The sequence below is a fragment of the Gymnodraco acuticeps genome, unplaced genomic scaffold (genome assembly GCF_902827175.1).
Source record: "Gymnodraco acuticeps unplaced genomic scaffold, fGymAcu1.1, whole genome shotgun sequence".
NCBI lineage: Eukaryota > Metazoa > Chordata > Actinopteri > Perciformes > Bathydraconidae > Gymnodraco > Gymnodraco acuticeps.
Genome location: NW_022991101.1, coordinates 21506 through 42500, shown reverse-complemented (window position 1 = coordinate 42500; position 20995 = coordinate 21506). Strand labels below are relative to the sequence as shown.

The window sequence follows — 20995 nt, the reverse complement described above, 5'->3', positions numbered from 1 at the left end:
TCAGAAAATAACTGGCCCCCCAGTGGCCCCCCCAGTCAAATTGGTCTAGAACCGCCACTGTTTAGATGTGTTTGATTTGGCCAATGTTTTACACCCTGCTCCTGAGAGAGACAACGTTTTATTCAGATGTGTTTTATTGTTTATTTACGGGTTAAAATACATATAATAATGTCCTCACCTGTCTCACTCTCTTCTTAGAGCTTCCTACTCGGAAAATTCCCACCGTCTGAAGACCTGGGGACACAAAATAAATCATCCAGACAAATCAGAATCCGGTTTATAGCCAAGTGGTTTTGGTTTTTGGGTTATATGGTGCGTACATAAACACAGTCAAAATAAAGAAACTACTACATAAAAAGAACCTTAAAAAAACACATTTTAAAAAAGATTTCTTCTTAATAAATTCAGTAAGAAGAAAGAAATAATACACAACAAATAAGTACGATAAAAATATGACAATTAGTCTTTTTTTTAATTGTGCAAAATGTATGGAGATATTAACTGTATAAAATAATCCAATTTAACTCAATATTTAATATTTACTTCAGTCTTTGGGGACAAATTCAGTTTTTGTATTTGTATTTAATCCTAATATTTGTATATTTATGTATGTACACTTTTTCCTTTGGGGGGGGGGGTTAGCATTTGTGTTATTTATTAAGCAGTAAATCTAAAATGGCATACAAATATTTGTCCAAAGAACCTCACTTTAGGGACTCTGACTGCCACATCCTGTTACTACTTATATGTGTGTATGTTTTCTTTATTGTGACGTGTTATTGTATTTATTCCTTTGGGGGGGGGGGGGGGGGTATACATGCGTGTGATGTCTTTACCAGGGAAGAAACTAAATGCCAATACAAATATTTGTCCAAAAAAAGCCACTTTATGGTCTCCAGATGTCAGATCCCGGGCCTCACCGTGGTTCTGGATGTGTCTGCAGCAGCGCTCCAGCACCCGGGGAACCTGCCTGTAGACGGGGTTCAGGCTGAGCTTGTTCTGGGTTCTGGTTCTGGTTCGCCCTTTAGAGGAGCCCTCCTTCTTCAGCTCCAGCTCTGCGGGGTGGGACAGCTGCAGCGCCTCCAGCAGGCGAGACTGACTCTCCACCAGGTCGGAGATCGAGTCCACCGACAGCCCGCCCTGAAGAGATACTGAAGTTTAGGACATTATCGAGATATTTCTACTTGATTTTCTCCATTGCATGCTACTTTAACTTGTTCTCAGAGATGGCAAAAGTACACACCTCAAGTAGAAGTACAGATACTCGTGTTTTAAAATACTCTGGTAGAAGCAGAAGTACTGATTAAACTTCTTTACTCAAGTAAAAGTAAAGAGGCTTTGAAATGTACTTCAGTAAAAAGTACCCATAACTAGCAGCTGTTTTAAAGAGTACCTGACCTCCCTTTATATTAATAGAACAATAATGTCATTGTTAGCTAATGAATGTTTCCATGCTGAACAACGGCAACATGACAACGTTTCCATTGGTCCCTCTTCTTTAGAGAAGACCAGGAAATGATGGATACACGGATCGTGTTCAAATCAATAGGCACGCAATGACTCTAAATAATAATGATCACGCATCAAACACACATTCAGACTAAAGGAACCAGCTGTTTGGAAAATGAGAGAAGTAGAAAGTACAGGTATTTGAGTTCAACATGTAAGAAGTAGAAAGTACAGGTATTTGTGTTTCAACATGTAAGAAGTAGAAGTACAGGTATTTGAGTTCAACATGTAAGAAGTAGAAAGTACAGGTATTTGAGTTCAACATGTGAGAAGTAGAAAGTACAGGTATTTGAGTTCAACATGTGAGAAGTAGAAAGTACAGGTATTTGTGTTCAACATGTAAGAAGTAGAAAGTACAGGTATTTGTGTTCAACATGTGAGAAGTAGAAAGTACAGGTATTTGGGTTCAACATGTAAGAAGTAGAAAGTACAGGTATTTGAGTTCAACATGTAAGAAGTAGAAAGTACAGGTATTTGAGTTCAACATGTGAGAAGTAGAAAGTACAGGTATTTGAGTTCAACATGTAAGAAGTAGAAAGTACAGGTATTTGGGTTCAACGTGTAAGAAGTAGAAAGTACAGGTATTTGAGTTCAACATGTAAGAAGTAGAAAGTACAGGTATTAGTGTTCAACATGTAAGAAGTAGAAAGTACAGGTATTTGTGTTCAACATGTGAGAAGTAGAAAGTACAGGTATTTGTGTTCAACATGTAAGAAGTAGAAAGTTCAGGTATTTGTGTTCAACATGTAAGAAGTCAAAGTAAAAAGTTGTCAGAAAAGTAAGTAGTGGAGTAAAGTACTGATACCAGAAACATGTACTTAAGTACAGTAACAAAGTATTTGTACTCCACTACTTCCCACCTCTGCTTGTTCTTTACTGCATCATGTACTCACCTATTATATCTTCTCATATTCTTTATTGTGCCACTTTTTCTCAGTTTCATTCTATGTTTTTTACCATGGATGTCAGATCTTATTAACTTGTGCTCGCCTCTTCTTTTAATATTTAAGCTACACTTGTGTCATACTTGCATTGTGATGACCTTTCTACATCCACTCCCTTTGCTGTAACAATATGCATTTCCCCTCTGTGGGACTAAATAAAGGATTTCTGATTTTAATTTGGACATTTGAGGTAAATATTGTACTTCATTTTTACATTTAATGAAAGCTGGAGTTAGTTGGGACTTTTTGACTTGATAGTTTAGTAGTTTAGTGATCAAATAATCTGATATCTCCTAAAGGGAAAAGTCTGAAATATGAGAAACGTGTGAAGCATATCTCCCCCCTCCTCACTTCTGTCAAGCGACTTTGTTACCCACTTTGAAAAAAAGGTTGATGATATTCGCTCTTCTTTTTCTGACTCACCTTTACTCACCGCTGGGTCACCAGACCTTCCTTCCACCAACACACTAACCTCCTTTTCCCCTCTCTCTCCAAGTGAGGTTCTTACCCTCATTACCTCTGCCCGCCCTACCACCTGTCCTCTGGACCCTATCCCTTCAAACCTCCTTCAGACTATCGCTCCTGATATTCTACCATTTCTCACCCATTTCATCAACACTTCTCTAACTTCTGGTCACTTTCCAAACAGTCTCAAGGAGGCAAGAGTAAACCCTCTCCTAAAGAAACCCACTCTCAACCCGTCTGATGTTAGAAACTACAGGCCTGTCTCTCTCCTCCCGTTCCTGTCTAAAACACTTGAACGCGCTGTCTTTAAACAACTCTCCTGTTATCTCCATCAGAACAACCTTCTGGATCCGCACCAGTCTGGTTTCAAGGCAGGTCACTCCACAGAAACTGCTCTCATTGCTGTCACGGAGGAACTGCACACTGCCAAAACTGCATCCCTCTCCTCTGTCATCATCCTGTTGGACCTGTCTGCTGCATTCGACACGGTGAATCATCAGATCCTCCTTCGCACTCTCCAAAAACTTGGAGTTTCAGGCTCTGCACTTTCCCTCCTCACCTCATACCTGAAAGACCGTACCTACAGGGTGACTTGGAGAGGGTCTGAGTCCGACCCTTGTCAATTAACTACAGGGGTCCCTCAGGGCTCTGTTCTTGGTCCCCTCCTCTTCTCCCTGTACACAAACTCGCTCGGATCAGTCATTAGCCCGCATGGTTTTTCTTACCACTGCTACGCTGACGACACCCAATTAATTCTGTCCTTTCCCCGCTCAGAGACCCAGGTCGTCGCACGCATCTCTGCTTGTCTAGCTGACATCTCTCAGTGGATGTCTGCTCATCACCTCAAGCTCAACCTTGACAAGACTGAGCTGCTCTTCCTCCCGGGAAAAGATTGTCCCACTCTTGACCTAACAATCAACATCGGCACCTCTGTTGTTTCCCCGACTCAGACTGCAAGGAATCTGGGTGTGACCCTAGATAACAACCTGTCCTTCACTGCAAACATCGCTGCTACAACCCGTTGCTGCAGATACACGCTTTACAACATCAGGAAGATACGTCCCCAGCTGACTCAGAAAGCGACTCAGGTTCTGGTCCAGGCTCTCGTCATCTCACGCCTAGACTACTGCAACTCCCTCCTGGCTGGTCTACCTGTATGTGCCATCCGACCTCTGCAGCTCATCCAGAATGCAGCGGCTCGTCTGGTCTTCAACCTTCCTAAATTCTCCCACACCACGCCGCTCCTCCGCTCCCTTCACTGGCTTCCGGTAACTGCTAGAATCCACTTCAAGACACTGGTACTTGCTTACCATGCTGCGAATGGATCTGGCCCTTCGTACATCTAGGACATGGTTAAACCGTACACCCCAGCGCGTGCACTACGCTCTGCATCAGCCAAACGACTCGCTGCACCCTCGCTGCGAGGGGGACCCAAGTTCCCATCGGCGAAAACACGTGGGTTTGCTGTCCTGGCTCCAAGATGGTGGAATGAGCTCCCCATTGACATCAGGACGGCAGATAGCTTGCACATCTTCCGGCGCAAACTGAAAACTCATCTCTTTCGACTCCACTTCGAGCGATAGAACTATTAACGAAGCACTTTTATACTAATAAAGGACTGGCTTATCTAAAGCCAGTTGAGTAGCACTTGAAATGTTTGGCTCTATGAAGCCTGATGTACTTATATGATTCTGTTTTCTTCAAGTTTGTATTTTGTTGGTCGAACGCACTTATTGTAAGTCGCTTTGGATAAAAGCGTCAGCTAAATGCAATGTAATGTAATGTAAAAGCAGACTTTCTTTTGTCTTCTCTTCTGTAAACCATCTCTCGTCCCCTCATATTTTATGTATAAGCCTTGGTTAGAAACTACTTGACTAAACATTTAAAACTCACTTCATAATGTTATCGAAACCAGCTCAACTGACTACATTAATTCACCAGTATTTATGATCTAATAATGTAAAATTCAGCCCCTTGAACAAGACGATGTCATCTCTGTAAAGTCTGTAGATATTGATCACTTAGCATAACATGGAGTAATCTGAACCGCTGTTATATAAGAATACAAATACTGTTTAATGCCGTTTTAATAGAGAAATCTTCTTATGATATTGCAGTAGAGAAAGAAAAGAGAGAAGCACTGACAGGAGAAATGGAAAGACATTTTAAAGATGGATGTGAGGAGAAGAGGCCAGAAGAACATCGTTACGCTGCCATCCAATAAATATCAGAGAGGCTGAAAACGAATACCACAGGATGATAAATCATCCGTCTGTGACCTGCAGCAAATGTTTCTGGAGGAACGTCAAGTGTCAGAGGAATTTCTAACGGTACCTCGGTCCAGAAAGCAAACGGTACCAGAGCTCAGGAATTATCAGGATACAAAGTCAATATGGAAAAGTGTTAAAGGAGTCCTATTGTGATCCTTTTCAGGTGTATATCAGTATGTAGTGTCTCTACTTTAAAGAGTCCTCTCCAGCTGATGTTCAGGGGTGTATCAGTATGTAGTGTCTCTACTTTAAAGAGTCCTCTCCTGCTGATGTTCAGGGGTGTATCAGTATGTAGTGTCTCTACTTTAAAGAGTCCTCTCCAGCTGATGTTCAGGTGTATATCAGTATGTAGTGTCTCTACTTTAAAGAGTCCTCTCCTGCTGATGTTTAGGTGTATATCAGTATGTAGTGTCTCTACTTTAAAGAGTCCTCTCCAGCTGATGTTCAGGTGTATATCAGTATGTAGTGTCTCTACTTTAAAGAGTCCTCTCCTGCTGATGTTTAGGTGTATATCAGTATGTAGTGTCTCTACTTTAAAGAGTCCTCTCCTGCTGATGTTCAGGTGTATATCAGTATGTAGTGTCTCTACTTTAAAGAGTCCTCTCCTGCTGGTGTTCAGGTGTATATCAGCATGTAGTGTCTCTACTTTAAAGAGTCCTCTCCTGCTGATGTTCAGCTGTATATCAGTATGTAGTGTCTCTACTTTAAAGAGTCCTCTCCTGCTGATGTTCAGGTGTATATCAGTATGTAGTGTCTCTACTTTAAAGAGTCCTCTCCTGCTGATGTTCAGGTGTATATCAGTATGTAGTGTCTCTACTTTAAAGAGTCCTCTCCTGCTGATGTTCAGGTGTATATCAGTATGTAGTGTCTCTACTTTAAAGAGCCCTCTCCTGCTGATGTTCAGGTGTATATCAGTATGTAGTGTCTCTACTTTAAAGAGTCCTCTCCTGCTGATGTTCAGGTGTATATCAGTATGTAGTGTCTCTACTTTAAAGAGTCCTCTCCTCCTGATGTTCAGGTGTATATCAGTATGTAGTGTCTCTACTTTAAAGAGTCCTCTCCTGCTGATGTTCAGGTGTATATCAGTATGTAGTGTCTCTACTTTAAAGAGTCCTCTCCTGCTGTCTCCTTCATCTCCTTTTCTAATCGCGGTAAAGTAGGTCTGATTCTTTGCTCTAATCTGATAAACTGAAATGTCCTTGCAGAGATTTCAGCCTCTAAGCATTCCTCTCATACCCTATCAATCCTGTTACAGCCAATTATTCCAACCTTTACTCTGTGAACGCTATCTGTCACTGATCCAGCTGAGTGTGTGTGTGTGTGTGTGTGTGTGTGTGTGTGTGTGTGTGTGTGTGTGTGTGTGTGAGGGTGTGTGTGTGTGTGTGTGTGTGTGTGTGTGTGTGTGTGTGTGTGTGTGTGTAGATATGTAAACAGTGAGCTGCTACAGTCCAAACAGCTGTTCGACGGTGAGTCAGAGTCCCATTTAGGTCGAGTTTCTCACTTTCTACTAAAGACAGTTCTGTTGGCTTTATATATTTACTATTGGTACTTTTATTTAAATAAAATATATAAGTACTTCTTCCAATTCTGTTGCAAGTTCAACACATTTGAGATTTTGGAGTATTGTTCGAACAAAACAAGCATTTTTTCTAAGGGAATTTTTAAATACAATCCTCACATTTTACATTTAATAATCAATTATAAGTATACTTTTTGGATGGTGCTGTTATTATAAAACCACAAATTAATGATCTAGCCAAATATTACAAATAATACACTCAGGGGATTTTAACAATCTGTACCAAAAAACATAAATGACAGATTTAAAAAAATGAATATAAACTGCAATATAGACAGTCCAAATGAGACGAATGCTATTGTTAACGTAAATAAAATATCCAAAGGATCCAGGAGGATGTTTTTTGGAAGCCTGAGCCAGCCCTAACTATAAGCTTTATCTCAAATAAAAGTCCTAACCCTGCTCTTAACGTGGAAATGCTTTTTAGTACAAAACCAAATTCTTATTTCTGTCTCTGTCCGACCAAATGTTCACGTTCTGACGGCGCTGTGTGTCTGCACTTGATAGCCGGTTCAGGTCCGATAACCGTTTTCCGCGGCTCTAATGATATTCATTACGAGCTTAAAGTAACAACTGTTTCCAGATCAGTGTGTAGAAGGATTACTGGGTGTGGCGGCCACCAGCAGAGAGAGGGAAAACACACACACCAAATGTTTCTGTGCAAACACACGACCGTGGAAAGACACAGAAGAATTCGAGGCTTGTAAATGTTTACAGCTGAGGCTTTCATGACACACACACACACACACACACACACACACACACACACACACACACACACACACACACACACACACACACACACACACACACACACACACACACACACACACACACACACACACACACACACACACACACACACACACACACACCACTTTAGGGGACATTACATTGACTTACATGCATTTCCTGGAGACTTATCCTAACCTTAACCATAACCAATACTTGCCTAACCCTTAACCTTACCCTTACCCTTACCCTATCCAAGTCTTCACCCTAAAATTAATGATCCCCCTCATGGGGACCTCCAATTTGTCCCCATAAGGGAGGCGAGTCCCCACACGTGACTGTGTAAACAGATTTAGGTCCCCACAAGTATAGTAATGCTAGGACACACACACACACACACACACACACACACACACACACACACACACACACACACACACACACACACACACACACACACACACACACACACACACACACACACACACACACACACACACACCACACACACACACACACACACACACACACACACACACACACACACACCTTACTTCAGACTCAGATCAGAATTTTCTTTCCTTCAGTAACTGATTCAAATCTCTCCGAAGACACACGTGGAAGCAAGGCTCAATAAAGAAATAACCCCTGCTTTATTAAATCGATTAAATGTGGTATTTGTCAAAGGCACGGAAGAAATGCAAGACTGCACTTAGGGCAAGAAAAAAGTAACGTCAAATATAGGCTACACTTCCTAAATGTGAAAACAAAGTGTGTATGTGGGTTAGTGCATTATAAATATACCTGCCTTGCCCTATGTGAAAACTATGTGTATTCCAGATTTCTGAAATATGTTTTATTTGTAAATCACACGTTAGGCGTATAAATGGTGGTGGTACTACCAAGCATATGGGGTCAAATGTATTATTGAATCTACACATTAATCTGTGTGTCTTAGTTTCTGAGATGTTGACACATTTTAGAAACATTTTGACCCTATAATGATTCGATTATTCACTCCCACTCACAATTTTATTTCCTAAGCAACTGATTCAAATCTCTCCGAAAACGAAAAATGAAAGACGGTCGTGTTGCACTTGGAGAATGTGAAATACAGGCTACACTTCTACACTTGTGTGTTTCTACTTGTCATTTGTTCTTTAAAGTGGGTATGTGGGTACTGTCTAATTATACTGGGATATCAATTACAATAAACTTAAAATGATCTTCTTAAATACTTACATTTCTATATTGTAAGTATTTAAGAAGAACATTAGGCTTAGTAAATATAGTGGTATCAATTTAACATTTTTACAACTTGTACACATTTATTTATGGGGTTGAGAGAGCGAAGATTACCCCTGGATTTATTGAAAGTCTTTAAAGAAATGTAATGGTTTGATAGAGAAGGCTGTATATCTTAGTTTCTGAGATGTTGACACATATTTTAACAGCTTTTATGGTTATAATATTGCCTCCCACTCACCCTCCTCTGTCCTCGCCCGGTGTTATCCAGAAACGTGGGCGACAGCGGGCTCTTCTGGGTCTCAGAAAGCGGCGCCACGGAGTTAGCGTACGGAGAGCAGAGACCCCCCACTGTGAGAGACGAGGGGCCGACCGGCGGCTTGCTCCCGTTGAAGAACTGCCTCTTCTCGGCTCTGAAGCGCAGCACCGAGGCCTCGAGGTCCAGACAGTCCCTCCGGCTCTCCTTCAGGGCGTCCTGACGCAGCTTATAGGCCCGGTCGTTAGCGATGACCTGGGAGAGAGGGATCCCAAACGCCTTGGGGGCCGACTCTGAGGAGAGATATAATCCAGATTAAATAGAAAAGCAAAAAAATGTATTACTTTTTATTATGTTATTACTTTGTATTACTAAACAAGTCTGAATTCTGAGAAATGTTCAGAATTCTGAGATTCAAATCCGAACGTTTTCTGTCAAACCCCAACAATGTATTACTTTTAATTATCATGTTGTTACAGTGTATACCTATGGAAGAGGATTAGGGCCATATGAGAGAAAAACATCTGAATTCTGAGAAAATGTCCCGAATTATGCGAAAAAATTCTGAATTCTGAGAAAAAAAATCTGAATTCTGAGAAAATTTAGATTTTTTTTTTCTAAGGATTCTGAGATTCAAAGCCTAACGTTTTTTCTCACATCCCAAAAATGTATTACTTTTCATAATCATGTTTTGCAGTGGAAGACGATTAGGGCCACATGAGAATAACAGTCTGAATTCTGAGGGAAAAAAGTCTGAATTTTCCCTTTTTTCTAAAATTTCTGAGACTCCGAAGAAGTCCGAACTCCTTTTGTCACATCCCCAAAAAAAGTTTGTCACATGGCCCTGATCCTCCTCCGTACATACCAACAAAATGTACAAAACAAAAAGCATTTATAACTAATATAAGCAATACTTAAACGTAATGAAAAAGGAGAAAAAGGACAGTAAAATAACAAGAAAGTCGAAGAGGAGACGACAGAAGAAAGCACATTGTGATATTTCATCACTTCAAGTTTGCTCTCATGTTGTGTAGAGGGTCTGGCCAAGTTGGCGTTAAGAGGAAACCTATTGAACAGGATTTAAAAAGGCACCTGCTTGTGATCAGAGCTCAAGTAGAAAAGCAGTGTAAGAATAGACAGAATAGATAGAGTTACGGTAAGAGAGGGATAATCCACTTGAAGAGGCAGACATCAGATAGCAGATTACTGCAGATAATGAATCACCATGTTAATCTGGAAATCTGCTACGTCACAAACCCAACGGATGATCTGGCACAAAATCCAATTAGGAGGTGTGAATTAGGGGTTAAGAAGATCGATTGGATTAAAGAGCGACAAGCCAAAGAAACATGTCAAATATAAGAAATGACACTGTTTTGATTCTAGCATTGTACGGTGGTGTGAATTTGGCCTAAATCTTAACTCCCAGAACCTCCGGGAAAAAGGGAGATTATTATTTAAATGTTTCAGTTTGAGGCTCAGAGTTAAGCTCCTCAACAAGCGCCTTGTTGGCCGACTGCCAGTTAGCATTAGCTCGTAGCATTACGTCTTACGATTTAAACACAGAAAAGTACAAGTTATATTATATTAAGGAAAGCTTTTAGCCAACATTTCAATTCATGGGGATAAAAGTTTCAAGCCCAAAAAAAGTTGAGAACTTCTGCATCAATTATAACGAAATAACACCATATATACTATTATACAAGTTGCATTAACGCATAATGAGCGCTTCTGGTACTTTTTTAAGGTATAAGGTTTTTAAGGAGTATATATCCTCCACCTCTCATAATGACCAGCATCGGTATCTGTTTTGCAAAGCTATTTTAAGTACATATATTTAATTAAATAAATCCTTCTTATTAAGGTAAAATCCGTGCTCGAGCACACTTCATCAGGAAGTGTTTCTCAATGTCGAGGACGCTTCCTTGGTAGGACCGAGTCACTTCCTTCAGAAGCGAGGCAAGAATCCTTCCTAGCCTCGGAAAACGAAGAATGGTGGAACAGGGGGAATGCCTTACATTTTCCGCCAAAGATTTTGGAAATTGGTCCGTGCGCAAAGCATTGTGGGGATTTTAAGACCGCGGGGATACACATGTGCAGCCTCGAAATGTCTCGCAACGAAGGACGCCGGCCTCGGTAGAATTCCAAGGATCCTGGACATTGGAACAGCCCTTCGGCGGGACTCGATGACTTCCTCGACACCCTTTGTCTTGAAGTGGCTGGAAGATTTTTCTTATGCACACGTCACCCTTTAACTCAAACAAGCACATTTCTGCCAGGCAACAACAATGAATAAGATGCTCGATCATTTAACGGCTAACTCCTCTCAGTCCTGACGTCTGCTGGCAGGACTTCTGTCTCCTGACATTTGGACATGTCTTCTGGCATCCAGTAAAAAATAAAAGTTGGCATTGTGAGCTGCTGGAGCTGCTGGAGGTGTTAAGGTAAACAGACGAGGATTTAATGGTTGGCTTTAAAGTCCTGGAAACTTCAGAGACAGACAGACAGACAGACGGTAACGGGATATTTAGACAACCGAGAGATCTGAGGTTTCACTACTAAACTTTTATAAGAAAGGTGAATAAAGTGGAGGTTTTTAGGGTGTGCGTTTAAAATCAACCTGAATAGGAGTATTTGTAGTAAGCAGTTGTTTCAAAGCAGTACTTATTTTCATTGTTGTGTAAAGTGCTCACTCATTGCAATAAAACCCCTTAGGAAAAAGACTTAGTTGGCCAGAAAGTATTTCTCTACCTGAATTATATATATGACAATAAGAATACATTTGACAGTTAAATATACATACAAATTAACCAATATGATATTTATTAAGAAATGCATGAATAACTCGTCTGATAATCTTATATTTCCTTCGTACCACAGGATTACGGGGTTTTATGGGTTTTGCAGTATAGGGGATATGAAGTCCTGACCTCAGTTCATTTAAAACCTTGGCCCCAGTAGTCATGATTACTACAGTCAGTTTTTCACTGATGAGACCCCTCCGGACCTGACCCTGTTGAAAGTAAAACACTAAACTCAGACAGGAAGACAGCTCTGTGTGTCCCACTCTTATTGTTCAGGAATGTCACTGCTTTAGTATTTCTGGTCCTCGGGTCATTGTGTGTTCCTGGAAGAATGAAGGAGGTATTATATTTAGAAGTTTCTCAGTACTATTCCTCCATCACCCCGTCAGCAGCTGGTTGTGAAAATGGGTCCTCAGGGGGTCTTGAGTTAAGTGAATGTATGTTGACTTAACTCAGGATGTCCTCTGTGTAAACCCCAGTGAAACAACACAGAAGCAAACTATAGGAAGTGTAGGAACTTCCTAACCTTTCCCGCAAAACAATGTAGTAAAAACACAAATATTGGAGGTGGAGTGAGGGGCGAAGAGGCTGAATGAGCTAATCATGTGTGAAACCCCCTTTTCCAACTTCACAGTGGTGGGGTTTCCAACTAAAGTTATTACTTATGTCTGATTTATGTAGCCATTAGCCAGGTCAATGGAGTAAAATAAGCAGGATTTGAAACGTCTTCATCCATCTCTTGTCATTTGAACAGCTAGTTTGGGTATTTTGTGGTTATAATCAAGAGCAACACCATAATTATGTCTGGAGTTGGCAGTTAAGCTGGCTAAAATGACCGCAAAGACTTTAAAGTTAGCTATTTTCAGAGTTATTGATGGTTAATGAAACTGATTATCACATTAAGATCAATATTACATTATGGGTATTGCCTTTTCTTATTTACACGTATGCCTCTGAGCAGCTTCTGTTTGAAAAGAAAGGTCTAGACTACACAAATAAACTACATTTTGGCTTTTTGCCCCCCGTAAAAAACCCTCCTTCCTTCAGGTTATACTGCGTAATAACAGACATTGTCTAATTAGCTTCGAGCATGCCGTTAACCCATAACATTTTGACATCCAAATAAACGTTTGGCACTCATTACATCTGCATACGTCAACGCTGAAGCTCTGTCCAACAACACTACCTACTTACAATGACTGAAAAAGAGAGATATTTTGGGCATCTTAAGTCTTAGATTTAAAAGTGAAGACATCACAATAAACTGTTTGAGCGTCAGTTAGCTCCAATCTTAAATTCCTGCCTGATGAAACCTCCCTTTAGCTTTAGCTTTTGGAAGCTTTGACTTCATGCAGTGATTTTGCCAGCGGTGCAGAAGTGCAAACCCAAGCAGAGTTTGACTATCTCCCTTACTGCTGGTCCCTGAAGGCCACACGGAGATGCCTTCAGGAGCAGAGGGAGCAGAGCCAGCTCTATCGCTGCCAGGTCCCAATGTTCTGTGTTTTGATTAGCAAGGTTAGCTTCGGCTAAATCCCTGTGGGCTGCAGCCAGGATTTAAGGAGCGCCGCAGAGAGCCTGGGAATGTGTGTGTGTGGCGTTTGTTTTGGCTCGTAACTCCAAGCACTGTTCTGATAATCACCTGAGAATAAGAACATCTCTTTATGAGAGGCTGGAGCCACAGAGCAGGATGGTAAAGAAGAGGTGGAGGTAAAGAAAGCAGAAGAGAAAGAAAGTATAAAGATGGAGGCAAGTGACAGACAGTGATGCCTTTGAGGACCTGTGTAGATTAGAGGTTGAATTGTGTAGTTAGATGTTTTTGAAAGCTGATTTTGTTGCATGAAAGTAAACCCAACACTAGGGATGCATATCGTTGACTTTTTTACGATACCGATACCACTGAACGATACCGATACTCAACCGATACATATCGTGATACTTTGAAAATGTATCATCCCACAATTACTCCCATGAAGCGCTTTACGATATAGTTAACATGTCAAATGAATATTCAATTCAATTGTGGGACTTCTTGGACCTTGTAGTTCTGAACAAACAATGAAAGATACATAACAAAATATGAAGAAAACCGATTATGGAATATCTTTTATAACACCGGCCATCAGGTGTGCCGCGTGAATAGCACATCTTGTCAATGCAAACAGACCGTTATAGCACCGTTATAATTTATGTTAAACCTGAGATTCGACTAGAGAACAAATACATAATAGAATAATGGTCATGAGATCTCGGCATTGCACAAACAAACAAATCTCATCTTTAAAATCAACATTTGCCTTCACTGGTGAGAGAAAACAAATCCCATCACAGTTCATTTGTGGGACTTTTACCTTTCTAGTATTGAACAAACAATGAAAAATACATAAAATATGAAGAAAAACGATTATGCAATCTAATTTATAACACCCGCCATCACAGGCCACGGACTCACTTTTAAAATTAATTAAAATTAATTTTTTTTTTTTTTTTTTTTAAAGTATCGAAACCGGATCTGATTTCGGTACGGTATACCGTAGCCACCAGTAACCGGTATTTCGGTGATACCGGTATGCATCCCTACCCAACACCACTTAGTTTTGGGTAGTATCAGACCAATTTGTATCTATTTAAACAAAATACAATTTCATATTTTCATTGTTGTCAATGTTTTCAAAAATTAAATGAAACCATAAAAATAAGTAATTTTTTTTTAAAGATTTTTATTTTTTAAATGTGACTATTTCTCTGTCTGACAATAGGAAAAAAACATACATGAAATATATTGTGTATCTTTTGTAATTATATAATTTTCTATTCATATTTTACACTTGTTGTCACTTTTATTCATTATGTTATACCTGTGTTATTCTAGGTCAGTTTGCAGTTTTAATTTGCATTCTCTTGGCTTTTTAAGGACTTATTTAAATGTCCTTCTATAATGCGTTTCAGTTGCGCTATATCTTAATGCTTTTTATATGTCTCTTTGTAAAGCACTTTGAGTTTCCTCTTGCTAAAATGTGCTATATAAATAAACTTGAAGTTGTCCAAGAGAGATGAATCACTTAAAATGCAGTAAGTAAGGAGATAATCAAATTGTAGTTATGATTTATTTCAAGATAGTCCAACACTGAGTTAATGTGATTTAATATACTATGAGCAACGACAGAAATGACATCAATGCCCAACGTATATAAAATAAATAGTACTTTAAAACGTGATACTTCCAGTAATGCAGGTACGTAAGCACACTACTGAGGGAGGGAGTTTGTTTTCACATTAGTTAGATGACACAGCATGGTGGGAGTTTGTGTCATTTATCAGTTTATGTTGAAATAAAGAGGAAACGACGCAGAGACATTGAACGCTCTGAGACTCTCGTCCTTTATAAACACTCCGAGAATGTGAGAGCGCTCGTGGTAAAAGCCACAAGACGTCAGCGGCTGCTTCAACCTCTGAAAGGCACATTGTGTTTGTATTATCTACCGTCACAAACACATTTTGTGACGGGGGTCATGTAGGGACTCTATGAAAAACAGATGGTTTTGTGTTTAACCACACCTGACCTTGTTAGTGTGACAAACTCACCTCGCTCTTTCTTCTCCTTCGAAAAGGAGTCGAACTTCCTGCGTAGAGATTTCCTCCGTTTGTGTATTTCTGAGAGAGAAAAACAAAAAAGTGACCATGAATAAAATGATAAGTTATGCTTGAACAATGAGGGCTGTGTACCACTCGATAAGTGATGGCAAAAGTACACACATCCTTTACTCAAGTAGAAGTACTCGTGTTTAAAAGTACTCTGTAAAAGTAGAAGTACTGACTAAACTTCTTTACTCAAGTAAAAGTAAAGACTTTGAAATGTACTTCAGTAAAAAGTACCCATAACTAGCAGCTGTTTTAAAGAGTACCTGACCTCCCTTTATATTAATAGAACAATAATGTCATTGTTAGCTAATGAATGTTTCCATGCTGAACAACGACAACATGACAACGTTTCCATTGGTCCCTCTTCTTTAGAGAAGACCAGGAAATGATGGATACACGGATCGTGTTCAAATCAATAGGCACGCAATGACTCTAAAGAATAATGATCACGCACCAAACACACATTCAGACTAAAGGAACCAGCTGTTTGGAAAATGAGAGAAGTAGAAAGTACAAGTATTTGAGTTCAACATGTAAGAAGTAGAAAGTACAGGTATTTGAGTTCAACATGTAAGAAGTAGAAAGTACAGGTATTTGGGTTCAACATGTAAGAAGTAGAAAGTACAGGTATTTGAGTTCAACATGTAAGAAGTAGAAAGTACAGGTATTTGAGTTCAACATGTAAGAAGTAGAAAGTACAGGTATTTGTATTCAACATGTAAGAAGTAGAAAGTACAGGTATTTGAGTTCAACATGTAAGAAGTAGAAAGTACAGGTATTTGTATTCAACATGTAAGAAGTAGAAAGTACAGGTATTTGTGTTCAACATGTAAGAAGTAGAAAGTACAGGTATTTGGGTTCAACATGTAAGAAGTAGAAAGTACAGGTATTTGAGTTCAACATGTAAGAAGTAGAAAGTACAGGTATTTGAGTTCAACATGTAAGAAGTAGAAAGTACAGGTATTTGTGTTCAACATGTAAGAAGTAGAAAGTACAGGTATTTGGGTTCAACATGTCAGAAGTAGAAAGTACAGGTATTTGAGTTCAACATGTAAGAAGTAGAAAGTACAGGTATTTGTGTTCAACATGTAAGAAGTAGAAAGTACAGGTATTTGGGTTCAACATGTCAGAAGTAGAAAGTACAGGTATTTGAGTTCAACATGTAAGAAGTAGAAAGTACAGGTATTTGGGTTCAACATGTGAGAAGTAGAAAGTACAGGTATTTGTGTTCAACATGTAAGAAGTAGAAAGTACAGGTATTTGAGTTCAACATGTAAGAAGTAGAAAGTACAGGTATTTGTGTTCAACATGTAAGAAGTAGAAAGTACAGGTATTTGAGTTCAACATGTAAGAAGTAGAAAGTACAGGTATTTGGGTTCAACATGTGAGAAGTCAAAGTAAAAAGTCGTCAGAAAAATAAGTATTGATGTCTAATTTCCATTTATGTAAGTGTGTTTGATTTATAAGATGCCCGCTCAACGCTACACAAACACACATATATACATGAAAATATACATTTTTCAGCGCTAAATTTAACATCATACACTCTATCATCACCCCTTTCTCTGAAAACAAACCCCACCCTCATTATCAGCTTCACTCCCGTTAGTCCTTGTACGTCTTGCTTTGTTCCCAGAATAAAGCGGAGCATTTCAATAGGTGTTGTTGGTTTAAATAGCCGCTTCGCTTAATGGCTGCACGGACCCAGACATGAAAGACAAAGGGACATTGTGTGTGTGTGTGTGTGTGTGTGTGTGTGTGTGTGTGTGTGTGTGTGTGTGTGTGTGTACAGTATGTGAGAAAATTCGGAAGAGAGAGGCAAATTATAATTCAAAACTTGATACACACCTACATATCAGCAGGAGAGGACTCTTTAAAGTAGAGACACTACATACTGATATACACCTGAACATCAGCAGGAGAGGACTCTTTAAAGTAGAGACACTACATACTGATATACACCTGAACATCAGCAGGAGAGGACTCTTTAAAGTAGAGACACTACATACTGATATACACCTGAACATCAGCAGGAGAGGACTCTTTAAAGTAGAGACACTACATACTGATATACACCTGAACATCAGCAGGAGAGGACTCTTTAAAGTAGAGTCACTACATACTGATATACACCTGAACATCAGCAGGAGAGGACTCTTTAAAGTAGAGACACTATACTGATATACACCTGAACATCAGCAGGAGAGGACTCTTTAAAGTAGAGACACTACATACTGATATACACCTGAACATCAGCAGGAGAGAACTCTTTAAAGTAGAGACACTACATACTGATATACACCTGAACATCAGCAGGAGAGGACTCTTTAAAGTAGAGACACTACATACTGATATACACCTGAACATCAGCAGGAGAGGACTCTTTAAAGTAGAGACACTGCATACTGATATACACCTGAACATCAGCAGGAGAGGACTCTTTAAAGTAGAGACACTTCATACTGATATACACCTGAACATCAGCAGGAGAGGACTCTTTAAAGTAGAGACACTACATACTGATATACACCTGAACATCAGCAGGAGAGGACTCTTTAAAGTAGAGACACTACATACTGATATACACCTGAGCATCAGCAGGAGAGGACTCTTTAAAGTAGAGACACTACATACTGATGTACACCTGAATATCAGCAGAAGAGGACTCTTTAAAGTAGAGACACTACATACTGATATACACCTGAACATCAGCAGAAGAGGACTCTTTAAAGTAGAGACACTACATACTGATATACACCTGAACATCAGCAGAAGAGGACTCTTTAAAGTAGAGACACTAGATACTGATATACACCTGAACATCAGCAGGAGAGGACTCTTTAAAGTAGAGACACTACATACTGATATACACCTGAACACAGGAGAGGACTCTTTAAAGTAGAGACACTACATACAAGTATGATCCTGAAAATGAGCAGAATAGGACCCATTTGCAATTGAATCTAATCTTGGATTGTCTGAAAACCAGCATTGCTTGTTTGTTTGGTGTTTACTCCACATTCCTGAGGATTACCAGCCACACATTGAAACCAGTGGCAGCAACAGTGGAGTTTAATAGCAGAAAACAATGCCTAAATATAGTGGGTAATGTTGAGAGGGCATATTATGCAGCAGCATTTTTCTGTGTCTGTGTTTTAACGGTGTGTGCTTCTGTTTTACGAGCTCCACATCCTCCTCCTCCTCTGACTGGGTTTATGTGGACGGAGCCATTGTTTAGGTTACCAAGCCGGTGTTTAGAAATCATTAACTCAACATCGGGGTCTTTTCCCTATTAAGGAACCATCGGAGTTCCCGGCATCGCAAAAATAAAATCACAAACCAGAATAACTTGGGGCTCTAAATATAGAAATAATTATCTTATTCGCCCCTTAATCACAGATGAGAGAGAACGTAATTAAAACGTAAGAGAAGAAAGAGTATTTTCATCGTAGTGAATGTGTGTGTGAGCATGTCGGGATAAAAGGGTCAAATTCCCATGACTGCAGGAAATTAAAGTTTATTTCCAAAGCGCACGGCTCCTCCCATCACACACACGCCACCTCCAGGAAAGGCTAATCCCTCAGTGTGTGTGTGTGTGTGTGTGTGTGTGTGTGTGTGTGTGTGTGTGTGTGTGTGCGTGCGCGTGCACGTGTGTGTGTGTGTGTGTGTGTGTTCTAGCATTACTATACTTGTGGGGACCTAAATCTGTTTACATAGTCACGTGTGGGGACTCACCTCCCTTATGGGGACAAATTGGAGGTCCCCATGAGGGGAATCATTAATTTTAGGGTGAAGACTTGGTTAGGTTAAGGATTAGGATTAGGATTAGGGATAAGGGTTAGGGTAAGGCATGTGTTGGTTATGGTTAAGGTTAGGATAAGTCTCCAGGACATGCATGTAAGTCAATGTAATGTCCCCTGAAGTGATGTATACATGATGTGTGTGTGTGTGTGTGTGTGTGTGTGTGTGTGTGTGTGTGTGTGTGTGTGTGTGTGTGTGTGTCTGTGTGTGTGTGTGTGTGTGTGTGTGTGTGTGTGTGTGTGTGTGTGTGTGTGTGTGTATTATTACATAATGCACAGAGAGCTAAAATGACAGATCAAGGCAAACACATGGAGTGAAAACAGCCCAAGTACTTTATAATCAGTGGCGGCGCCAGGGTATGGCTGGGGTAGGCTACAGCCATACCAAGAAATGGCTTAGCCCCACCTTAGCCCCACCTTAGCCCCACCTTAGCCCCACCTTAGCCCCACCTTAGCCCCACCTTAGCCCGACCATGAAAAATGATGTTAAAGTGAGCAAATTCAATTAAATAATAAGCAAAATGCTAAATGTTGAGAACACTGCTTGCGAAACTATACGGGTCGTGTCCACAACACACAAACTGATCCTGCTGTAACAACAAGTGCACGTTACTGACGCAATATGGTTGAGACCATTTGGGCTTATGCTAGAGGGGTGCAAGGAATAGTCTAAGTAGTGGGGGAGTTTTATACACTAAAGGTGTGGAAATTCTCTGGCGTTATAATATCAGCGCGGCCGCGGTCAGATCAAAATGCCTCCGAATGCAATTTGAATAGACCTACAGCCAATCAGAGCAACGAAACGTTGGGTCTGCGTCATGCCTTACTGATGAGATCAATCGGAACCGCCGTTCAGTATCCCCCTTGGATCTTCAACGTGTGCTATCATACGTCACGTTCACAGGGATCCCTTTTTATTTACTACAAGACAAATGTGCCGTTTTATTTCGTACAGCTCCATTTTGATTGAGACAGGGAAATAATCTAAACCTCACGCGTGGCGTTTCACTGTCCAGGGGGCGTGTATGTAATTACATTGCAAATACTGACTTGAGCCCCCCCACTGTATGGGTTAGCCCTACCATAGACTACCCAACAAAAACACTCCGGAGCCGCCACTGATTATAATGCACATTCCTGCAGTTTTTAAATCATTTATGTTGGTGTAGGCGAAACGTATAATTTCAATATGACATTTTAACTTTAGGATGCTTCAAAGATGCTTGATGTAAGGTGTTCTACTTCTACTTAAACACACATGCAGTAGATGCAACTTCTCAGTGAAACTAGGAATATATTAGGTTAAGAAACTGATGAACTCTGTTAGGAAAAACAAAGTCAGAGAGAGTTGAAGACAGACAGAAGATCAGAGGCAGCGGGGAGTTAGTTCTCAGTCCCCGTAGAGCAGCCTTTCAGCGAATGGGGCATGAGAATGAACTCTCAAAAACACCAAATAAGACCAAAACCGTCCGAAGAACTTCTGACACGCTTCACAAAGAATTTCCTGCACTGCGCCAAAGAAACGAACTAACACACCGTGGCATGCACAAATTCACTCAGTAAATGAATACTTCCACCACTGCTATTAAACACCATAACTGAGGCCATGAAGGTGTAAAGAATAGTGTGTTTACGAGACAGTGAAGGGGTTTAATGCAGGAGGTAACGGTTTGAAGGTCAGTGAGGCCTCTGTATTATCCACAATATGTTTCATTTGTGATTTCACTGTAAACTATAGAAGGCTTACAGAGA

At 40.2% G+C, this 20995-nt stretch overlaps 1 protein-coding gene across 1 annotated transcript in view; it reads right to left on the bottom strand.

The window, feature by feature from the left end:
• Positions 1-20995, bottom strand: part of arhgap36 (Rho GTPase activating protein 36) — a 43434-nt gene that overhangs the window by 10082 nt on the left and 12357 nt on the right. The window contains exons 2-5 of the mRNA XM_034236970.1: positions 15387-15455; positions 8986-9293; positions 921-1140; positions 179-234 (exon numbers count right to left, since the gene is read on the bottom strand). Coding sequence (XP_034092861.1) covers positions 179-234; positions 921-1140; positions 8986-9293; positions 15387-15455 — 653 coding nt within the window. The remainder of the gene's footprint in view (positions 1-178; positions 235-920; positions 1141-8985; positions 9294-15386; positions 15456-20995) is intronic.